General features: G+C 44.1%; 1 protein-coding gene across 1 annotated transcript in view; it reads left to right on the plus strand.

Annotated features, from left to right (window-relative positions):
- Nucleotides 1-18,388, plus strand: part of LOC132459127 (transmembrane protein 132C-like) — a 51,964-nt gene that overhangs the window by 14,176 nt on the left and 19,400 nt on the right. Inside the window, exon 2 of the mRNA XM_060053506.1 lies at nt 2,687-3,578. Coding sequence (XP_059909489.1) covers nt 2,687-3,578 — 892 coding nt within the window. The remainder of the gene's footprint in view (nt 1-2,686; nt 3,579-18,388) is intronic.

Raw genomic sequence — 18,388 nt, forward strand, 5'->3', positions numbered from 1 at the left:
AATCGTTGTATGGAGCATGGGCTCCCTATGCATTTAAATGTAACAAAGGGAGGTGAAAATAAACGTGTGTCCGTCTTACTGGTACTTACGTATTATGTATGTATTTTCAAATTGCCTATGGTTTATTTTTTGACAGACATGTCACAGACTTTTCCAATTGGAAGCATGGAGGTGTGATGCTTCATTCCCACTGGGCTGTTGAGTAGAAAAGGCTGGAATGATGCCTTTCCTATTGTCTGCTCCAGTGACCCTATGTCGCAGCCATCGCCAGAGATTCAATTGGCTGTCACCGGCAGCCCGATGTCATTGTATGCAATAATGAGTAGTATACGTTGTAAGTATAGAAACATAATTAAGTTTTTAATACTTTATATTGTAAAATGAGTAGGCAAATTAATGGAATAGTAATAGTCATCTATTTAGAAAATTGAAAATGGTTAGAGATAGAAACAGAGGTGTTTCTTATTGGATTATACAGGATACGAACATTGTCTAAGTAGTCCAATTTAATTGTTATTGGACTACTTAGCACTTGTTTTGTAGCAACCCTGCAATGCTGGTATGGTATGTACAGCAATATGCATTATATTCTCATGTGGTCGGAAGCTATATGAAGAATTGTACTGATGTAACCCTTAGCCCAAATAGTTGAACAAAAACCATGGGGCTCGCCACAGAATTTGCATTTCTGTAAAAAATATCCCTTTCTCTATTGTAAAGAGGACATGGGGAAAAAAAGGATCCAAATTTTCCTGGCTCAGCAAAAGGGTCCGCTTCGTTTTTACGATTTAATGTGATACAGCAGGGGAATTTAATTATATATGATGCGAATCATAAAATGCATGCTTAAACAGACATATTTTTCTAAGATCGAATAACCTTTACATCTCTTTTGTCTCAGCATTTTTTCACTTGTTACTGCTCTGAATGCAATCCTTGCATACACTATTTCACTGCATTGCTTGGATACCTATAGATTAGATGTCACTGACGAACTCGATTGATAATATTACTTATCGACCATTCAATATGGCATCAAATTATATGACAGGGAAATGTCTGTAGGAGTTTGATGCGACTGGGATAACGTGTTTGTACTCCAGCTCAACATTATGTGTGTGTGCGAAGTGTGTGGACTTGCCATTTGTGTCTTATTTCCAAACTCCATCTAAGGGGCCCATCATTCATTCTAATGCACTCTTTCCCTGTATCTTCAAGTGAGCCCTTCACAACCGTTTGCTGTTGAAATTGTGAGGTACTTATATCGACTCCAAAAGTGTAAAAATATAAAGTCTCACTTGGTGTCATTAGGGTGTTTGTGTAGAGATTGTTTTTGTGTTTTTTTCTGTGTTGTGTAACATGTGTGCACGTGTGTGCAGCACAAACGTCAGCACGTTCATAGCCTGGTGGCATTTAGGCTCCGTTCTTCAGGATGTCGGACAACAGATCTGGTCATGGGTCGAGTGACACAGGCAGTGAGGTGTACGGAGAGAGAGAGAGACTGACACTTCCATTGAGACAGGGATGGGAATATCAGCATCTCCGCCTGGAGACCACAGGAAGCTATTATTTCCAGACCCTTTTTGTTTGCTCGGCAGTGTTGCTGGACTTTCAAGTTTTTTTTCCATTCAGCCGTAATGTCAGATTCACGAGGACAAGCCTGTCGTGTACCTGCACGGCACCGCTGGTGTGCAGATGTTGTTTTATTGGGTGTGGGGGAGGGAAGAAATGTCAAAGCTCTCTGTGGAGTAATGTCGCTCTGCAGCAGCAAGAGGAAGTTGTTTATCAGGACTTGGAAGTGCTCACTGTGTTTTAAAGCACGACCTCCAGGACCGGGCTGCGGAGGCAGAGCCGCGGAGCCCAGCGCCCCGCCGATGCCCTTCAGAGAGGGGGAGAGCTTAGCGTGGCCGGACGGCCCCGAGGTTGAGTGGGGCGCCGTGGATCACAAATCCCCGGCTGATTTGTAAATTGTCAGGACATTGATTTACAAGGGCGGGCTAAAGGAATGAAATCCTCTGTCTGCCAGGGTGGGATGGGACCAAGTGCAGGGACTGTTATCATGCCGGCAGATTGCTCTTGAGGAGAAGGTCAGAATCCACTCTGAATGTGATAAAAGCCCTTTTTTATATATGTGCAGCGTGACTCCGGGACATAGGGCCGACTGATACAACACCCTTCACCCACTGAGCTCTGGTGGAATATACATAAAAGTGGAGCTGTTGGAGGAAGAATAAAATAAAGGGTGAAATGTAATTTAAAGCATATCTTCCTCGTCTTTCTCTTTTTTTTATTATGACATTTCGCAGGACAGAAATGTTAGAGGAATGTGATTGGATGCTTTGGGATGCTTGATATGAGAGAGGGAAATATTTGGCCTGGCAGTGGGGCCATGGCCAAAAATAAATATGTGTATTAGATTACAAAAATAATTACCAGAACCTAATTTTGTGGACATGAGATGACAAGATAAAGGAAGCCAATTTTCATTTCATGTTCATGTTTCATTCTGTGGATGAGAATCAGCTGCCTATCAACATCCACTGGACCCAAGTCCATATCAGAGACTGATTTAATTAAGACTGTCTGTGTGAATGTAAAGATTTTCTCTTTCTTCCTGCCGCCTTTCTTGATACTAAAAAGCCCTTTCTCCCGCGGTGTGCTTAACCTGCACTCTTCTGCTCCGCAGTGTCCGACTGCCGGGTCCTGGAGGGACTGCAGAGGTACTCCAGCCTCCCCACCTACCTGCCCGTCAACTACCAGGTGCTGGGGGCCGGCTCGGCCTTCTTCCTTAAGGAGGCCAACCAGGAGTTCATGAGGAACTCCAGCCTGCTGTCTCGGACGGAGCCTTTCTTCATCTACCAGGCCCGCAGCCTGCCCTCCATCAACGCCAGCTACGGGCCCCTCTCCGTGGAGCAGTCTGTGCCACTGGACCTCCTGCAAAGCCCCGGGACCTTCCCCACCTCCCCCCTGTTCACCTTCAACTGGAAGGTGCAGACGTTCATCCTGAACACCAGGGTCCACCTGGCCAAGCCCCGGGTGCAGGTGCTGTTCTACATCGCCGGCCGCGACTGGGACGACTACAGCACCATCGACAAGCTGCCCTGCGTGCACATGTTCGCCTTCCACGAGACCCAGGAGGTTCGCGGCAGCTGCCAGCTGAGGGGCGAGCTGGGGCTGTGCACGGCCGAGCTGGAGCCCCTGGCCGGCTGGTTCAGTCCGCCCAGCATTGTCCCCGGGCGTCAGCGGAGTGCCACCGAAGTGTCGGATGGCACGGCGGTGGAGCTCTACTACGTGCTGCAGTCCACGGAGAAGGCAGAGTGCCACTCGGAGGAGTCGCGCAAGGACGGCTTCATCCGCTCCAGCCAGGAGGGGCTGTTCAGCTCGTACACCTCCACCCCGCTGCGGAGGATCGGCAGTGTGAGGCTGTACCAGAACCCCAGCCCCCCACCCCTGGTGGAGCACAGGCTGGACGGGAACTTTGTGGTGCTGGTGCCGGCCGCCCCCATGAAGCCCCGGGACTCGGTGTCGGCCTTTGTGTGCGTTTCTGCCTACTCCTCCGTGCAAATGTTCACTCTCAGGTAAGGACAGAACCCCTAGCCCTCCTAGGCCAGATTACCTCTTCCTCCATTGATTTGTTGTCTGGGATGGCCCTTGTTGTAGCAGGGATTAACCAGTACGTTTTGGGGTTCACTAGGCAACAATGACACGGGTCAGCAAAGATCGACCCGATGAAGCTCATTCATTAAATGCATGCATATTAGGATGGGGGGTTTTACTCCAGGGATGAATGCTTAGAACTTTGGTCTTTTGACCGTTTCACAATCATGCACAACAGGGAATGTAGTCACGCATATAACTGCAGTGTCAGATCGCTGCTAATAACATCTGTGTTTTGCAGAGTTACAGCACAATACAGCATGGCTGCTGTTCATTAAAGATCGTATCCATTAGGCTCATTACTGTGGAGGTTCTTCATCCTGGGATATGAGAACAAGCCACAAGCCAAGGGTTATGTTGTGCTTTGGCAAGGTGAAACAAAACACAACAAAGGGCTGTTCTGGGACGTGAGATGCTGCCGATAAGAAGTAATTCTTTTTAATCAAGGTAGTTATTGTCTTGTGTCTGCACAGTTGCTCAATTAAGATGGTATCATCATCGGCAGCGAATGAGATAACAGCGAAATTATTAACTCCAAAAAATCGTGAGGCGCATATCCGAGGTCTCACCGAGGGCTGTGAAGTCACAAAATCACCCAATTTATTTTCTTTCGGTTCAACATTTAATTATAGAATGTTTGTCTCGGCGTGATAAGCCAGGAGACCCCCCAGACACCGTACTCCCCGCTCCCCCCCCCCCCCCCCCCCCCCCCCCCCCCACCTCGCGCACCACCACACGTTCAGAACGGGAATGCTCAGAACGATCCCTTTCATCAGGAGAGGCGAGCGGGGCCAGGCCGGGCTCTGCGGGCCCAGCCTATGGATGTGCTCTGTTCTGGCAGTGGTGCCCGGGCCGGCCGGCTGGGGCCCGCAGATAGGCAGGGACCTCCGTGTGGTCCACGGCGATAAGGCAGCTCTCACACGCCGATTCTGCGGAGGGACCTTTCATGGTCTACACGAGAGGGCTTTGATCTCTCTCTCTCGCTACACTGCCCCATTATCATCACCTGTGTACCCGCACACCTGTGTGGGGGAAGCCCGCCTCTGAGAAACAGCTGGCGCATGTGATCCCGCTGGACCGTCCTCCCTGTGTGGGATGCCGCCGTGCTCATTTGAATAACACTGTTGTCGTTAATGGAGGGTTGTTTGGTGATGGTGATTCTTTATGTTTGACTGGAATATAATCAAGGCTTGCAAATGCCTGTGTACACGCACACACACACACACGGACACACAGACACAGACACAGAGACAGACACAGACACACAGAGACAGACACAGACCAAGACACACACAAACACACACGGACACACACGTACAGGTACACATACACATACACAAACACACACACACACATACACACACTCAACAATCAATGAGGCTGTCAACGAGGATGTCTTTCCTTCAGACTCAATTATCACCACCCTCAAATCCAGTGCAATTCAAAGGCCCAGTGAGCGGTGGCGGCGGCGGAGAGAGAGGGAGCTTCAGATGTTTTAATAACCAATTGTCTCGCCAATTTGTTTCTTTATTGATGCTCAGCATGTCACCACTTGCTGTAAGATTTCCACTCCGCATGCTGCTTTTAATAAGATCCACTTTTCTTTTTGGATTTCAGAACCCCTTGGTTTACAGCTTTGATACTTACAAATTTAAAAACTATATTCAGACCACCTGCTGAAGTCATTATTGATTCATTTTTCATCATTGCCAATCAACAAAAGTTAACATGGCTGCCTTTTTTAACCATGATGACAAACTAGGGATTCTAATTCAGACGTTTCTTCTGACCGGGAAACCAATAATTGTTCGTTAATACTTGGTCATTAACCGATAACCAGTAAGGAGAAATGGGTGGTGAAAAATTGACCAAAGTCTATTGCCCATACAAATGACCATTTCAAAGGAGGACTGGCCTGAATGCATGCTTTCAAATTTCACGGCTTCCATTCTTCTTTTTTTTTATTTTGGTGCATATACTCCCAGCATTATTAAATAAAACAGATTATTAAGGGGGACATATTACACCCCCAGGTGTGAGTGTGATTAGCCTTACAAGCCATTTTGAAAATCTGCCCAATATGACATCACTAGTGGGCGTGTCCACCTACATCTATCCAGCACAGATCTACGTGGACACGCCCACTAGTGATGTCATATGGGGCAGATTTTCGAAACGGCTTTTAAGGCTAATCACACTCACACCTGGTGGTATAATATGTCCCCTTTAATCAGGCTTTTGTTGCACCTCACTAAAATATCAGCTAGCGAGGACTCGTTATGAGTGGACAATAGAAAGACTAACAGGCTATCGGTTCATTAAGAGTGTTCCCATTGCAGCAAATCTTGAAAACATCTGAAGATTGTTTCTCAAAGTCGTACAATATACCAGCAAGTTGTGGGAGTGGATTACCTCTCGAGAAACATAATCTCAGCTGAGAGGAATACACCTGACTATTGTGGGATCATTTGGCCAGAGTTCCAGAGAGGTGGTGGGGGCGATGGTTAATAACTGGAGCTCATACGCAGAGCTCCAAAGACATTGTCATAGTTGCCCTTTAGGTTCTTTCAGCAACAACAACAAAGACTGAAACAAACAGCTTGGCAGCGAGCTGAACACAGAGGCGTCTCTCCCGCCTCTACTAACAGAGCAAGCTTCTTAAATACCCTATGGGCACCGGCGTTGATTGAAACGATCCATTCTTGAATCAGAACAGGGGGAAGCTAAGTAGACAGAAGCGATTATTCAATCACACTTTCTCATTCAAGTGCAAAATAAATGAATAAAGATAAAGAACTATACTGGAAAGTTCAATTTCTGAGGAAATTGTGGTGTGAATGCTGGCTGTTGAAAGGCTGACGCTAACTGGCCTGCTGGTCTTAAACGATTCGTAACATTTTTAGATCAGCAGTACAAACAGAATTAGATAGTTTATAGTCCGAATGGAGTAAGTGTACCAATATAAAGACTCAAAAATAGCCTCAAATCATAGCATCCTTTTCGAAAGCTTGAACTCAGACTATATATTGGACATGGTCATGCTGAGAAGAGGTAGAACCACACATGGATGTCGAAATGGGTCTGTCTCGTCACAAACGTGAGTTTATTCAAGAGTGTGTAGAATAGTGTCAACGTCGAGACTGCTGTGTCAGGAGAGACAGAGGAGGCTCCAATGGGACCCGTAATATAAACAGAGGTCGACACACATGAAGACCCCTTGCTTAACCAGCATGAAAACAAGAAACACCGTGCTTAAACTTTACGTTGTGTTTCCAGGTGAATTATGGATGTTGTCAGACTCCACACGGTCTGAAAGAGCCGTGTGGAGTCGGGCTCCCATCCCGAGCTCTAAGCAGAGCTCCACGGGACTCAATAGTACAAGGCGGTAATTGGAACAAATTAAATATCGTTGATTCTCAACAAGTTTGAAAGATATCCAAATTTGCTTGGATCAGTATAGAGCTTGAGATGTGATGATTTGTTAAACGATTGCACTTTGCAAATTTAAAGTAAAAAAATGTATATGTAAATGGGGTTGTGAGGTCTGAAGTAGCTCACAGTCTGCCCAATGACTCATATTATACATTTCATGTTTAAATGTTAATTCTTATTTAATTACATATCACAACCAATTAAATAACTAAATAGTAAATACATGATTCAATGATAGCTATTAATTGTGGTTTAATACCAGGGGTTCTCTTTTTGCACTAATGACTGGGAACTGGGGAGTCTGTTTGCTTTGTTGGTTATTGTCCTGTTTATAGAAAGTTTAAATAATGTGCTTCACGTGATAATAAAGTAACCAAATATGTTTTTGCTCATTTTATTACTGGGCACTGGGTTATGTGGAATATATTGCAAACCTTTTTCCACCAACGCATCTGCGTCCAGTCGCAGTAGTAGTACTATTAGAAGAAATAAGTGATCATTGTTAATCAATGAATGTTAACATCTTCTTATTGTCGACTTGTTTTTTGATTGAGAAAAGCATCAAAGTGCGTTTCTCTACTGCCGGCCGTCCTCCCCTACTACGGGTACTAGAAGTCTGCATGTTGTCACTCTGTCGTGTTCATGATGCAGTCATTGATAACAGAATACAGTGTTGGATCTGTTCCATTGCTTTCCCTGACCGAACTCAGACTCCTGCATGCCACCCACCCCCTCTTGTTCCTAACAGGCAAACAGCCCTAGTGTGAGTGGCCCCTTAAGTGGTTTGATACAGAGGATGACCTTGAGGAGATATTATCATGCAAATGACAACACCAACGCATTAGCGTTGTTTGTATGTTGTGACATAAGTGTGCCAGTGATAAGGATGTGTGCGGCTGGTATTAACCACTGTACTTCTCATCTCAGATCATCAGTACTAGCAAAAAAAATATTGTATCTTTTATGCATATATCTCAAAAGCAATAATTAAGCAATATCAAGAAGCATAACTAAACCCAGGGACAACTCAATCATTAACTATGTTGCTCTCAGTGCAGATCAATGCAGTGGATGCAGATCATTTTGACAATAGATGACATTAATGTTACAGATACAGTGAATACCCCAATTAAAACGTGCGCCTTATTTTCTTGCACAAAGGACAATATGTCCTTTGTGTAGAAGTTCCTTATGATCGGCTCTGTTTATTTTGTTGTGATAGTATGTTCTGTGTGTGTGTGTGTGTGTGTGTGTGTGTGTGTGTGTGTGTGTGTGTGTGTGTGTGTGTGTGTGTGTGTGTGTGTGTGTGTGTGTGTGTGTGTGTGTGTGTGGGTTGATGATTTCTGCGGGCAATGTGTGAAATGATTTGTCCCCCACTGAGAATATGCCCAGCATTCATCTCCAAACACATTTGCATGCAATTTAGCAACGTCACCCATGTATAATGTGTGTGTGTGTGTGTGTGTGTGTGTGTGTGTGTGTGTGTGTGTGTGTGTGTGTGTGTGTGTGTGTGTGTGTGTGTGTGTGTGTGTGTGTGTGTGTGTGTGTGTGTGTGTGTGTGTGTGTGTGTGTTTTCTGAGTGTATTTTCAATGTGTGCTGACACTTCCTGTCTGCCTCCCATGCTCTGCAGATTGTAAGTAGCGAAAGAATAACACAAGATAGAACCAATTAGTCCTAGAGTTAAAAGGCAGTTAATCAGTGTACAAGTATTTACCATTACGCTTCATTGTGTGTGATAATGGACAACAGCAAACTAATGTGCGTCTGGAAAAGCCTGCAGGTGGAAGTTAGAACAGAGTACAATAGAAGTCAACAGAATCGCATTTGTTCTGCCTGAACGTCCAAACAGACATGTTTGACCTTATCGCTGATTGATTACAATCAACAGAAGTAGGCTACTGTCGATAATCTAGAAAACCCCTTTAAATTATTATTAACATTTGTTTTGACAGCCTTGACGTGAACTTTGCTTGTGCAGTCGTCCGTCTCTATATAAAATGGCACCTCGGGGTCCTGCGTTCCGGATCAAAGCCCATAGGCGGCCTGTTGTCCGATCCTTCGCTGCCCCTGGTCCGGGTGAGTGATGGTGTTAGCAAGGTTCACACCTGACGTCCCTGCTAAATTTATTGCTCACTTACTATTTATGGAGTGTATTGGTGTTTCTGTGTTTGTGTGTGTGTGTGTGTGTGTGTGTGTGTGTGTGTGTGTGTGTGTGTGTGTGTCTGTGTGTGTGTGTTTGTGTGTATGTTTGTCTTTTGAGTGTGTGTCTGTTTGTGAGACGGATAGTATGTGGGCTCAGTGTATGTTCTTAAAAAATCCAAACAAACTGACGTTATCGCAGAGCATGGATTTATGCTCTTTAAACCACAGACACACACAGATTTGAAATGGTCATTTTTTTTCAGTCCCAAATTGACGATGCATCACTAGACAACAGCGGCTGGCATGTTGTGACCCCCACATCCTCAATCAGCCTGCGTGGGACCCGACACGTCCCATTTGATCCATTATGGGGAGATTTCAATCTATGGCCAACAATGATACACCGGCACTTAAAGTACCCTGAATCAGCAAGGATCCCTGCCTACACGCGGTCACAGAGCACAGCGTGGTAGAGGAGGAAAACGCCTGGTCATTCGCTGGCATAGGCGGACGCCAGAAGTCAATTCAGCTGAAAACGTTATTCTTTTCCTTGAAGGGTTACCCCAGAGAGCTCATATAGGAGATTATGTACATTTGCATTTCAGGGGGATTTAAGGATCCATCAAACAAATAGTGTCAGATGGCTTTCCAAGTGGTTCTGAATAATTGTGGGGGTTTTAGTTTGTTTATTTTTAGAATTGCATGTTTTTTGTGATTCCGGATGATGATCTAGCAGCCGCCAGCAAGCCTTTTATGGATTTACTCAATTAAATGGCCCGTCATTTAGTGGCGAGTGCCTCATGGAGTCTACAGTCGGAGACGCGCTGGAGCTGTTTCAGTGGATGTCTGGACTCGCAGCCGCGCGGCTTTTAGTGCTACACGAGTTGCAATGCTTGTATCGCGTCTCTCATTTCCGTGTACAATGATAAAGGGGCAAGTCAGTCATAAAGACCCAAACAGGGCTTTGTTGCCAACATTGCACTTATTTTGATGGTAATAAGGACTTTCAAGTAATATCGATTTGAATGATGTCATTCTGGCTAAGGCATTCTCGACTATATGTAAATTTTATCTATATCTCAAAAATATATATTATGACTAAAGACTAAATAACCGATAAGGGATGCACTGTATTTGTACTTTGATAGGCGATTAATGTGTATGTGTGTGTGTGTGGGCAATTTCATGCATGTTTGCAGGCATGTGTGTATTACGTGTTTGAGTGTATTTGTTTGCTTAACATGTGTAAAATGCATTTGTATATGGTGTGTGTGCAATGGTTGCAATTGTTGCATGTGTGTGTGTGTGTGTGTGTGTGTGTGTGTGTGTGTGTGTGTGTGTGTGTGTGTGTGTGTGTACAGGCTCAATCTTCAGCTTCAAGGTCATCTTTCTCGCAGAGCTGGCAAATTTGAATGTATCCTGTTGACTTTTTCATTTCTTTTTTCCATGTTCATTAGCCGGCAGAGTGGATCACAGAACATCTGCAGGCTGTCAGCGGGGGACTGAGTCCCTGTTAACACACAGTCGCCCTCAGCATGGAACTTAAATAACAAATGGGCTTGCTGGAGCTGAGTAAGATATTCTAATGCCTCAACATTCAACAGCTTCCATTTTGTAAGTGGGAGAGAAAACAGTATGGCGTAAACTCAGGCCCATTCCGTTAAAGTATGATTTGGGTGCAGCAGAACTACGTTGTTATCTGTAGGGATTTATTTTCTCCCATTCTCTCCTATAGTCTTATCATATTATTGTTGAGTTGGCTGATCCTATCATAGGTGCTCATAGACTTTAAAATATATGCATACACCTGCTATATATTTCGTTAAATAATTCTGATAATATTATTTATTTATTTTTGTATAAATGTTGTTTAAAATAAACCTAATTTCAGCTAGACAGCCTGGAATTCAAACTAGCAGCTGTGGCATGGTGTTAAGACCCTCCTTTGAGTAATTGAGACCAATTATTTGACTTTGTGTCTGGTGAACCCTCGTTGAACTGCCCTGACACCAGTGCAGGTTAGGTTAGCATGCTAATTGAGTGCAGATAAACATTAGACAGCTCACAGACCTGTCGTCTGCTTGAAGTTAATAGATGTCAAACTCAATCTACTGATAAACATATGAGTGAAAAAGGGGATCACCGCACAATGTCCCTCTCCCTTTTAGACACGCTCTGTTCACTATTTCATAATGGCAAAAATGTTGGCAATTCATTATACTTTCTTTTTTATGTAATGGCTAGTGCATTGAATCCTTTTACCTATCATATGCCCTTTACACCTTTATTTTGTGCTAAGCTTAAACATGATCAAAGCCTTTTTTTTAATTGGAATAATTAATTCCACCTCCAAGCTACCCTCACATGGTTTAATATAATACTGATTGTACTTGGCAAATAAATATATGACAGGTCCCCACAACCCCAGATATTATACAGGCTCCAATTAGCAGTGGCTCACTGCTTTAGGCTCTATCGTCTCTTGTTGCACCAGTGAGTCTGCTAGCATGTTTGTCTGTTTCAGGGAGAAATTTTACCCATGTTCTCAAAAAGATACCCGCAACTTTGTAGGTCACGCCTAAATGTATTAAGACCAAAACCTTTTAACAGTTTTGACTAATTAACTTTGAATGTATAGATTAGAGACCCCTACAGAGTCTTACAACACCTGTTCCCCTACTCCTTACTGTTTGATTGGTTTCAGTCTATGGCGGCACTGTAAATAGACACGTAAAGCCAGCTCAGTGCATAGCAGTTACACATCGGTTGTCCCTGCAAAGACAGAGAAACCTGTAAGCGGAATGATATAAGTTAGCTCCCGATTTATCTTCTGTTGGGAGCAACACTCCTTCACTATATTAAGCACTAGAATACCCCCCAACCTTTTTGCATGGATTACATTTTGGCAAATATAGCTGTTTTCTGCCAATATGAAAGGTTATTATTCATTTACTCTATTATACAACGGAAGGCCCTGGTCAATCGAACACAATGTTTTCCCTAACTAATGTTTGCAGTCGCAGAGTAGAACACAAATGGCCTGTAGTGTTCGGTGGAAACCTTGGATTTTAAGGATCGGAGTATTGTTAAGCAGTTAAGGAGTTAGTTCACCTTTAATGACTGCTATTGTGGGGAAAGCACAGAGCACCAAACTCCAAACAGAGATGGGATTCATAAGGATTAATTAGTGTTCAAGCGTGTTTAGTTTGCACACAATTAGATAGCACTTTCTCTGGTATTCCATCTCATAGATAGATGCACAGCCAGCCAGACAGAGGGATAGATACATATGTAGACGGACACACAGATTAACAGACAGAAGATAGCAATCATGAACCAGCGAAACAACCTTATGGTCCGGCTCCCAGGTCCCTCTAAATGTGACATGACATGTGTTTTACCTTCAAGGTCAACAACAAACATCTATGTTTCAAGGTTATTGGGTCTTATAGTTGTACACTGTAAAGTAATTATGGAACCAGTTATTCAGGAATCTCGAGGTGCTGTGTATTTCCATATATTTGAATATTTGTAATATTTGAATCAACAGAATCACAGAAAAAAAAAAAAAAAAAAAGATGGACTATTACAACTACCAGTATTTTTGCTGGTTTATCAGGTTGATAGATAAATAGATAGGCAGTCCGATTCAGACAGACAGCCAAACAGACGTACAGACAGACGGAATATCAGATGATGTCGGTACCAATCACACACTGGGTTTTCACTGTGTGCGTCTCTGATGTTTTGTAACTCTCACACTAGAGCATCACATGAATCTAGCAGTCAGACGGCACCCAGCCAGCGCGTCAGAGTAAGGCTACTATGCACATTCATCTCCACATCACTTCTCTCTGGTCGGCTGTGGACAGCTCGTGATGAGGCCGCAGGGCACGGCTTGTGTGTATTGGCATGCGCTGGCATGGAGGCAACCTGAAGATATAACAAGTAGAAAATCAAAATAGATGGCAGGACACGGGGAAATATATACATTTGTGTGAGTGATCCCAGAGAGAGTTGTGTGGAATAAACACATTTTGTGTCAGGATTGGATAATGTACTGTCAAAGGGATGAAGCTGCTGCTGTCGCCTCCCCTCCATCTTTGTGTTTGTGTAAACAATAGCAACGTCTGATCAGAACCATTGCTCTGACTTGCGCTCCAACCCCGCACGGGACCTGTCATGGAAAGCCCCCCCCCCCCCCACCCATGTTAAATACTAACCAATCATCATGCACAATTGTGTCTCCGACAGTGAAATTGTATGCAGAGAACGTACTCTTCGACCATAACCAAATTCACGTTTTCACGTGAATTAGCTCGTTCATTTATCCATTCGCTCGTTCATTTATCCATTCATTCATGCACTCTGATAGAAGATTTTCAATTACCTGGCAGGGAGGATGTCCTTCTCCCCCTTGTTAGGAGCCCCTTGTTTAAATTTGGACTGCTGATTGTGGCCTCTGAGCGGCCATAATGGTGTGGAAACAGTGGAAAGCCCAAGGACAAGATCTCCGCTGCGAGGCTGCAATATAATCACTGTCTGCGCCGCCGTTCCCTCATTGATTCCAGAGCCAATTTACTGCAGGTCCTGCCCGAGGCCGGCAGGAACGTGTTCCATTTATGAAGTCCTCTTAAACCCCCCCGACGCGGACACCTTTTGCCTGTGAGACCACCATTGCTCTCCACGTCACCTTTCCGTGACCCATCTCGTTTTAATCAAACAGCACCATGTATCGGGAGGAGCCGATGTGTCCCCCTTAACCTGTTATCGATCCTGGGTATAAATTTACTTGGCCTATTAGCTGGCTTTTCCAACCCACCACTTACCGCAGTGCTCCCTTTCCTCCCTCTGACAACACGGCAACAACAATCCAGTCCAATAACTCGTTTGTTTTCCTTCTTTCTTTATTTGGTTTATCTGATCTTTGTGTGTGTGTGTGTGTGTTGACCGGTTGATCTTGCTAGTGTTTACCCGCAGACACTGAACACGCAGGCCTGCACACACACACACACACACACACACACACACACACACACACACACACACACACACACACACACACACACACACACACACACACACACACACACACACACACACACACACACACACACACTGATGAAAAATTATTTATTTGAGGACATTTCTTGACAGTCAAGTATGCAAGTATTGCTCATGGGAAGACACATGCAGCGATATGCCAAACATCTTCAATGAGATCATGGTTGTGCATGACTTTTATAGGAAACGTTCACATCGTGGGCAGCAACAACAAAGAAAACAAAGGCGAGGGGGAGGGATCATGGTGCAGAGTTAGGATTGGCCAAGGTTGAAGTCAGCCATGGCGGGAAAGACCGAGGTAATTTGCAATACAGTAAGGGGGGGATATGGACCTGTCTGCAATGATCCAAGACCACTAAAGGAGTCTCCACATCAAAGAAGTCAGGAGATTGGCATGACCTCTCTGTTTCACTTCTTGGCTAGTGTGGCAATGCAAATGCAAACCCTAACACCTTTAAATTAGAGTGAGGAAGGCCGACATCCCTAGGTGCAAGGAGAATGTATAAAAATTAAATGTATGAGTATCAATGTAAAGAAGGGGGTTCATATAATTTGCATATCATTTTATATTGCCGTTATAATAAATTGTTCTAACAAACACACACACACACACACACACACACACACACACACACACACACACACACACACACACACACGCAAACACCTCCTGTGTTTACCTGTTGAATCTTCAAAACCAGATAGTTTGTAGTTTATTCGTTTATTAGAAGAGCATTTGGGGATTTACTCAGTGATAAAACGATGCAACTGCAGAGAATAGTGACAGTATCCTCATTCATATGCTAACTAGGAGGAACAGGGTTGGAAAAACACCTGCATCCAACAAAACAAAACAAACACAAAAGGCAAATCCTTTTGTAGTACCCAATGGTCTGAAAATCCTATGCACATTATATTTTCTCTCCTTTCGGAATTATATGTCCAATTCGTAACCACCCAATTTCATATTCCAAGGAGAATATAGTAATTTATAATACATTACAGTACTGCGGTGAATAAAAATAATTATTTTAATTTTGAAGTTGACATAGCAACACCCCTGTCATTCAATCTACCTCACCTTGGAGGTATCAGTAGAAGGGTCTGGAAACACTTCTGTTGCTCCTCCATCAACACCAGCCAAGCCTGGAGTTCAACAGGTCACCAAGAACCAGACAAAGTCTGTGACCTATGCATGCTCCATTTCAAGGTCACCACCTGTGATGCCGAACACCTTAATCACTTCATAGGCTGTTCTGAGTCAAGGAATGCTTTTCTGATGAGGATAACCATCTGCTTCTAGGAACCTCCTGGCTGGATTCCAGGGTAGCGTAGCGTAGGGTTCATTTACTGAACTGTGGGACTTTCAGTGCAGTTAATAATGGTTCCTGTCGAAACGTTCAATTGTGGTAGGTGACCATTGTTCTGTTAAATGTTAATTAAAACCGCCAAGGGCGCTCTAACCGGGACCACTTTCAATGCCCCTTTCTGTCCACAATGTGAACTAGGTGTGATGAACGGATATCGTACAACCGACGTTGCAGCAAACCTGCTTTTGTCATTTGGCATTTGTCTGAATGTGTATTTGACCCGAAATTAGTGGTAGTTTAAAGGGAGTATAATTTATTGAACGTGAATTGTACAGCAGTCAACCGTTGAGGCACACAGAACGCACATACGGCATTTCCTTAGTGGATGGGCTGCTAACTGTTGGTTTGTTTTCCAATGTTCAAAAATAAACGTATAAAGTCTCTGGAGATGAACGTTAGCATGGAGGTCTTTGCCTCCTTCTCCCATGCTTTTTATTGCTCTATCAATCTGCTCAAAGTCAACTTGCCTCTGCACCATTGGAGGAGTACTCTCTCCATGGAAACCACAAGGGCAGTGTTTTAACTGGAGACATTGTATCTCAATTAAGTTCATTATTAAGTCAAGTCAAGTTTATTTATAATAGTCCTTAATCATAGTTAGGGTCTCACAGGGACTGCGGCAGCATGCACTCATTAAGGGGTGGCAAATGAGTGACAGATTCTTTCTCTCAGGCTTGTGTCGAGTAGAGACGACTCCCAAATGTCCCTCGTCCCACACCGTATTAGGAAAGAAAACACAGATTGAATACCGAACGCCAAACGTACAAGAGGCACAGAGTAGGTGATACACAATGGAAATAACAACATAAGTCACACGTGACAAGCTATGGAACCTCTATGATCCATAGCAATCTAGAAACCGAGTCACAGCATTGCAGACAAAAGACACCACGTTCTCCACAATATAGTGATGAGAGATCCCAGATTACATGCATTGGTAGTGATAATGAATGCAGATAGCCTATAGGTTACTATGCCCCACAGGGTAAGGTAACTGCCATCAAGGTCAGGGCTTCATCGTCTTCATCATTGTCCTGACAGAAGCCATGATTCATTAGCCTCGTGAGACCATCCTGATCTTTAAAGTACACGTTCAGTTTCTGGCTGCAGATTCATCTGGCCCCCATCCTTTTGAAAGTAAATGAAGATATATGTTAAAATGATAGGAGCAATCTGTGTCAAGGGGAGGGACTTTCAGTTCATGATGAAGCAAGAAGCACCACAGCCTGCAGAATTAAAAATCAATGGCGGGGCACAAGGAAACTTCAGCAAGCGGAGTCAGCATCGGAAATGTACTGAATAGCAATGATAAAGATGACCTGAAGTCCAAAGGAAGGTTTTTCTCAGAGTAGTTTGTTTTTTGCTTTACTTCCAACCATCTACGAGAGGGAAGAGTGCAAGAGCCTCGTTCCGATTGGCTCTCGTTTTTTGAACAATGTAAGGCCGCACCCATTTTTGGAAATCCATTACTGCCACGGCCTATCCGGCTGGTGTCAGGATGTTAAAGATTCATCAAGCAGCTGACTTATCGACTTCTCATGACATGGGGAAATCGCTGTTGGTGGAGAATAGCGTGACACGGCGTCAGCCAGCTGCTGCACTGTGAACACGCAACCGGATTCAGAGGAGGGAAGACCAATTCAATTCACAAAGGGAGAATCTCACCCATCCGTCGTTGTGCCTGCAGAACTTTCTTTTTCTTCCTTCATCGTGTTTATTTCACAAAGGATGAAATGTCTGTGGAAACACATTATGTGTACCTGCTGCCAGGAACACTGTTTTATTAAAACGTTTGCACTTCCTCTTGTTCTGAAGGGTTTCTCTGTGAGCCCGGGGAGCGCTGGTCTGCAATATGAAAATGACAATCCCTTTTTTGCATTTCATCTCATTTCTCCCTCGGAAAAATATCATGAAACAATCCTTTCATAATCCGAGAAATGTTCCTACTCCACTCAAATAATGTAAAAAAATATAGAAAAGACTGAGATTAAATCCAGAGTCTTAGGGGTTGCATTCGGATGATGTCCTCAATGGCGTGACCATCCATATTCGTACTGACATGGTTCAAATTCATGTTTAATTCGCATTTAAAAGGGTTAGCATATTATTTGTTATTAAATCTGATTTAACCTCCGTCTTTTTGAGACACATTTTGTGCAACCGCGTCAGGATTTGCTATCTCAGATGCTTAAAAGGGCCATTTTCTATGCACCTCTGTATTTGGTTACGTTATTAGACTGGCTGGCATTTCCAAAGGTCACAACCTTTCCTTGTCCATTACGTGCCGCTGGAGGTCAATGTAGCCATGTTGAAGCATACTTCTCATGGGGCAGATGTCAGGCTGAGCCTTGTTAAGATCTATAGACATGATGGGTGGGTGATTGTGGGGGAGGGGGGGGGTCCGATTGATTCAGTTTCGGCTCTGTGTGATCCTTGCTGCCCATCAGTCCTCTCCACAGCTCAGATCGATGCTGGCGCAAGCCAAACGGTTTGCCTAAAAAAACTCCAAAATGACCCATCTGGTAGCTTGTGTTGGTAACAGAAGGCTGCGGATGTTGTCCTTGAGAAATGACGTTCAAAGAAGTGGAAGGCCATGTTTTCATCCAAAGGGTTTTTCTAATGGTTTCCCCCACCGTGCCGCCACACTCAGGAAAGGAACTCACTCTGCCGTTTAGAGGTTCTATTAAAGAAAAGGACATGACATGCCCTAGCATGTCAAAAG

The sequence above is a fragment of the Gadus macrocephalus genome, chromosome 6 (genome assembly GCF_031168955.1).
Source record: "Gadus macrocephalus chromosome 6, ASM3116895v1".
Taxonomy (NCBI): Eukaryota; Metazoa; Chordata; class Actinopteri; order Gadiformes; family Gadidae; genus Gadus; species Gadus macrocephalus.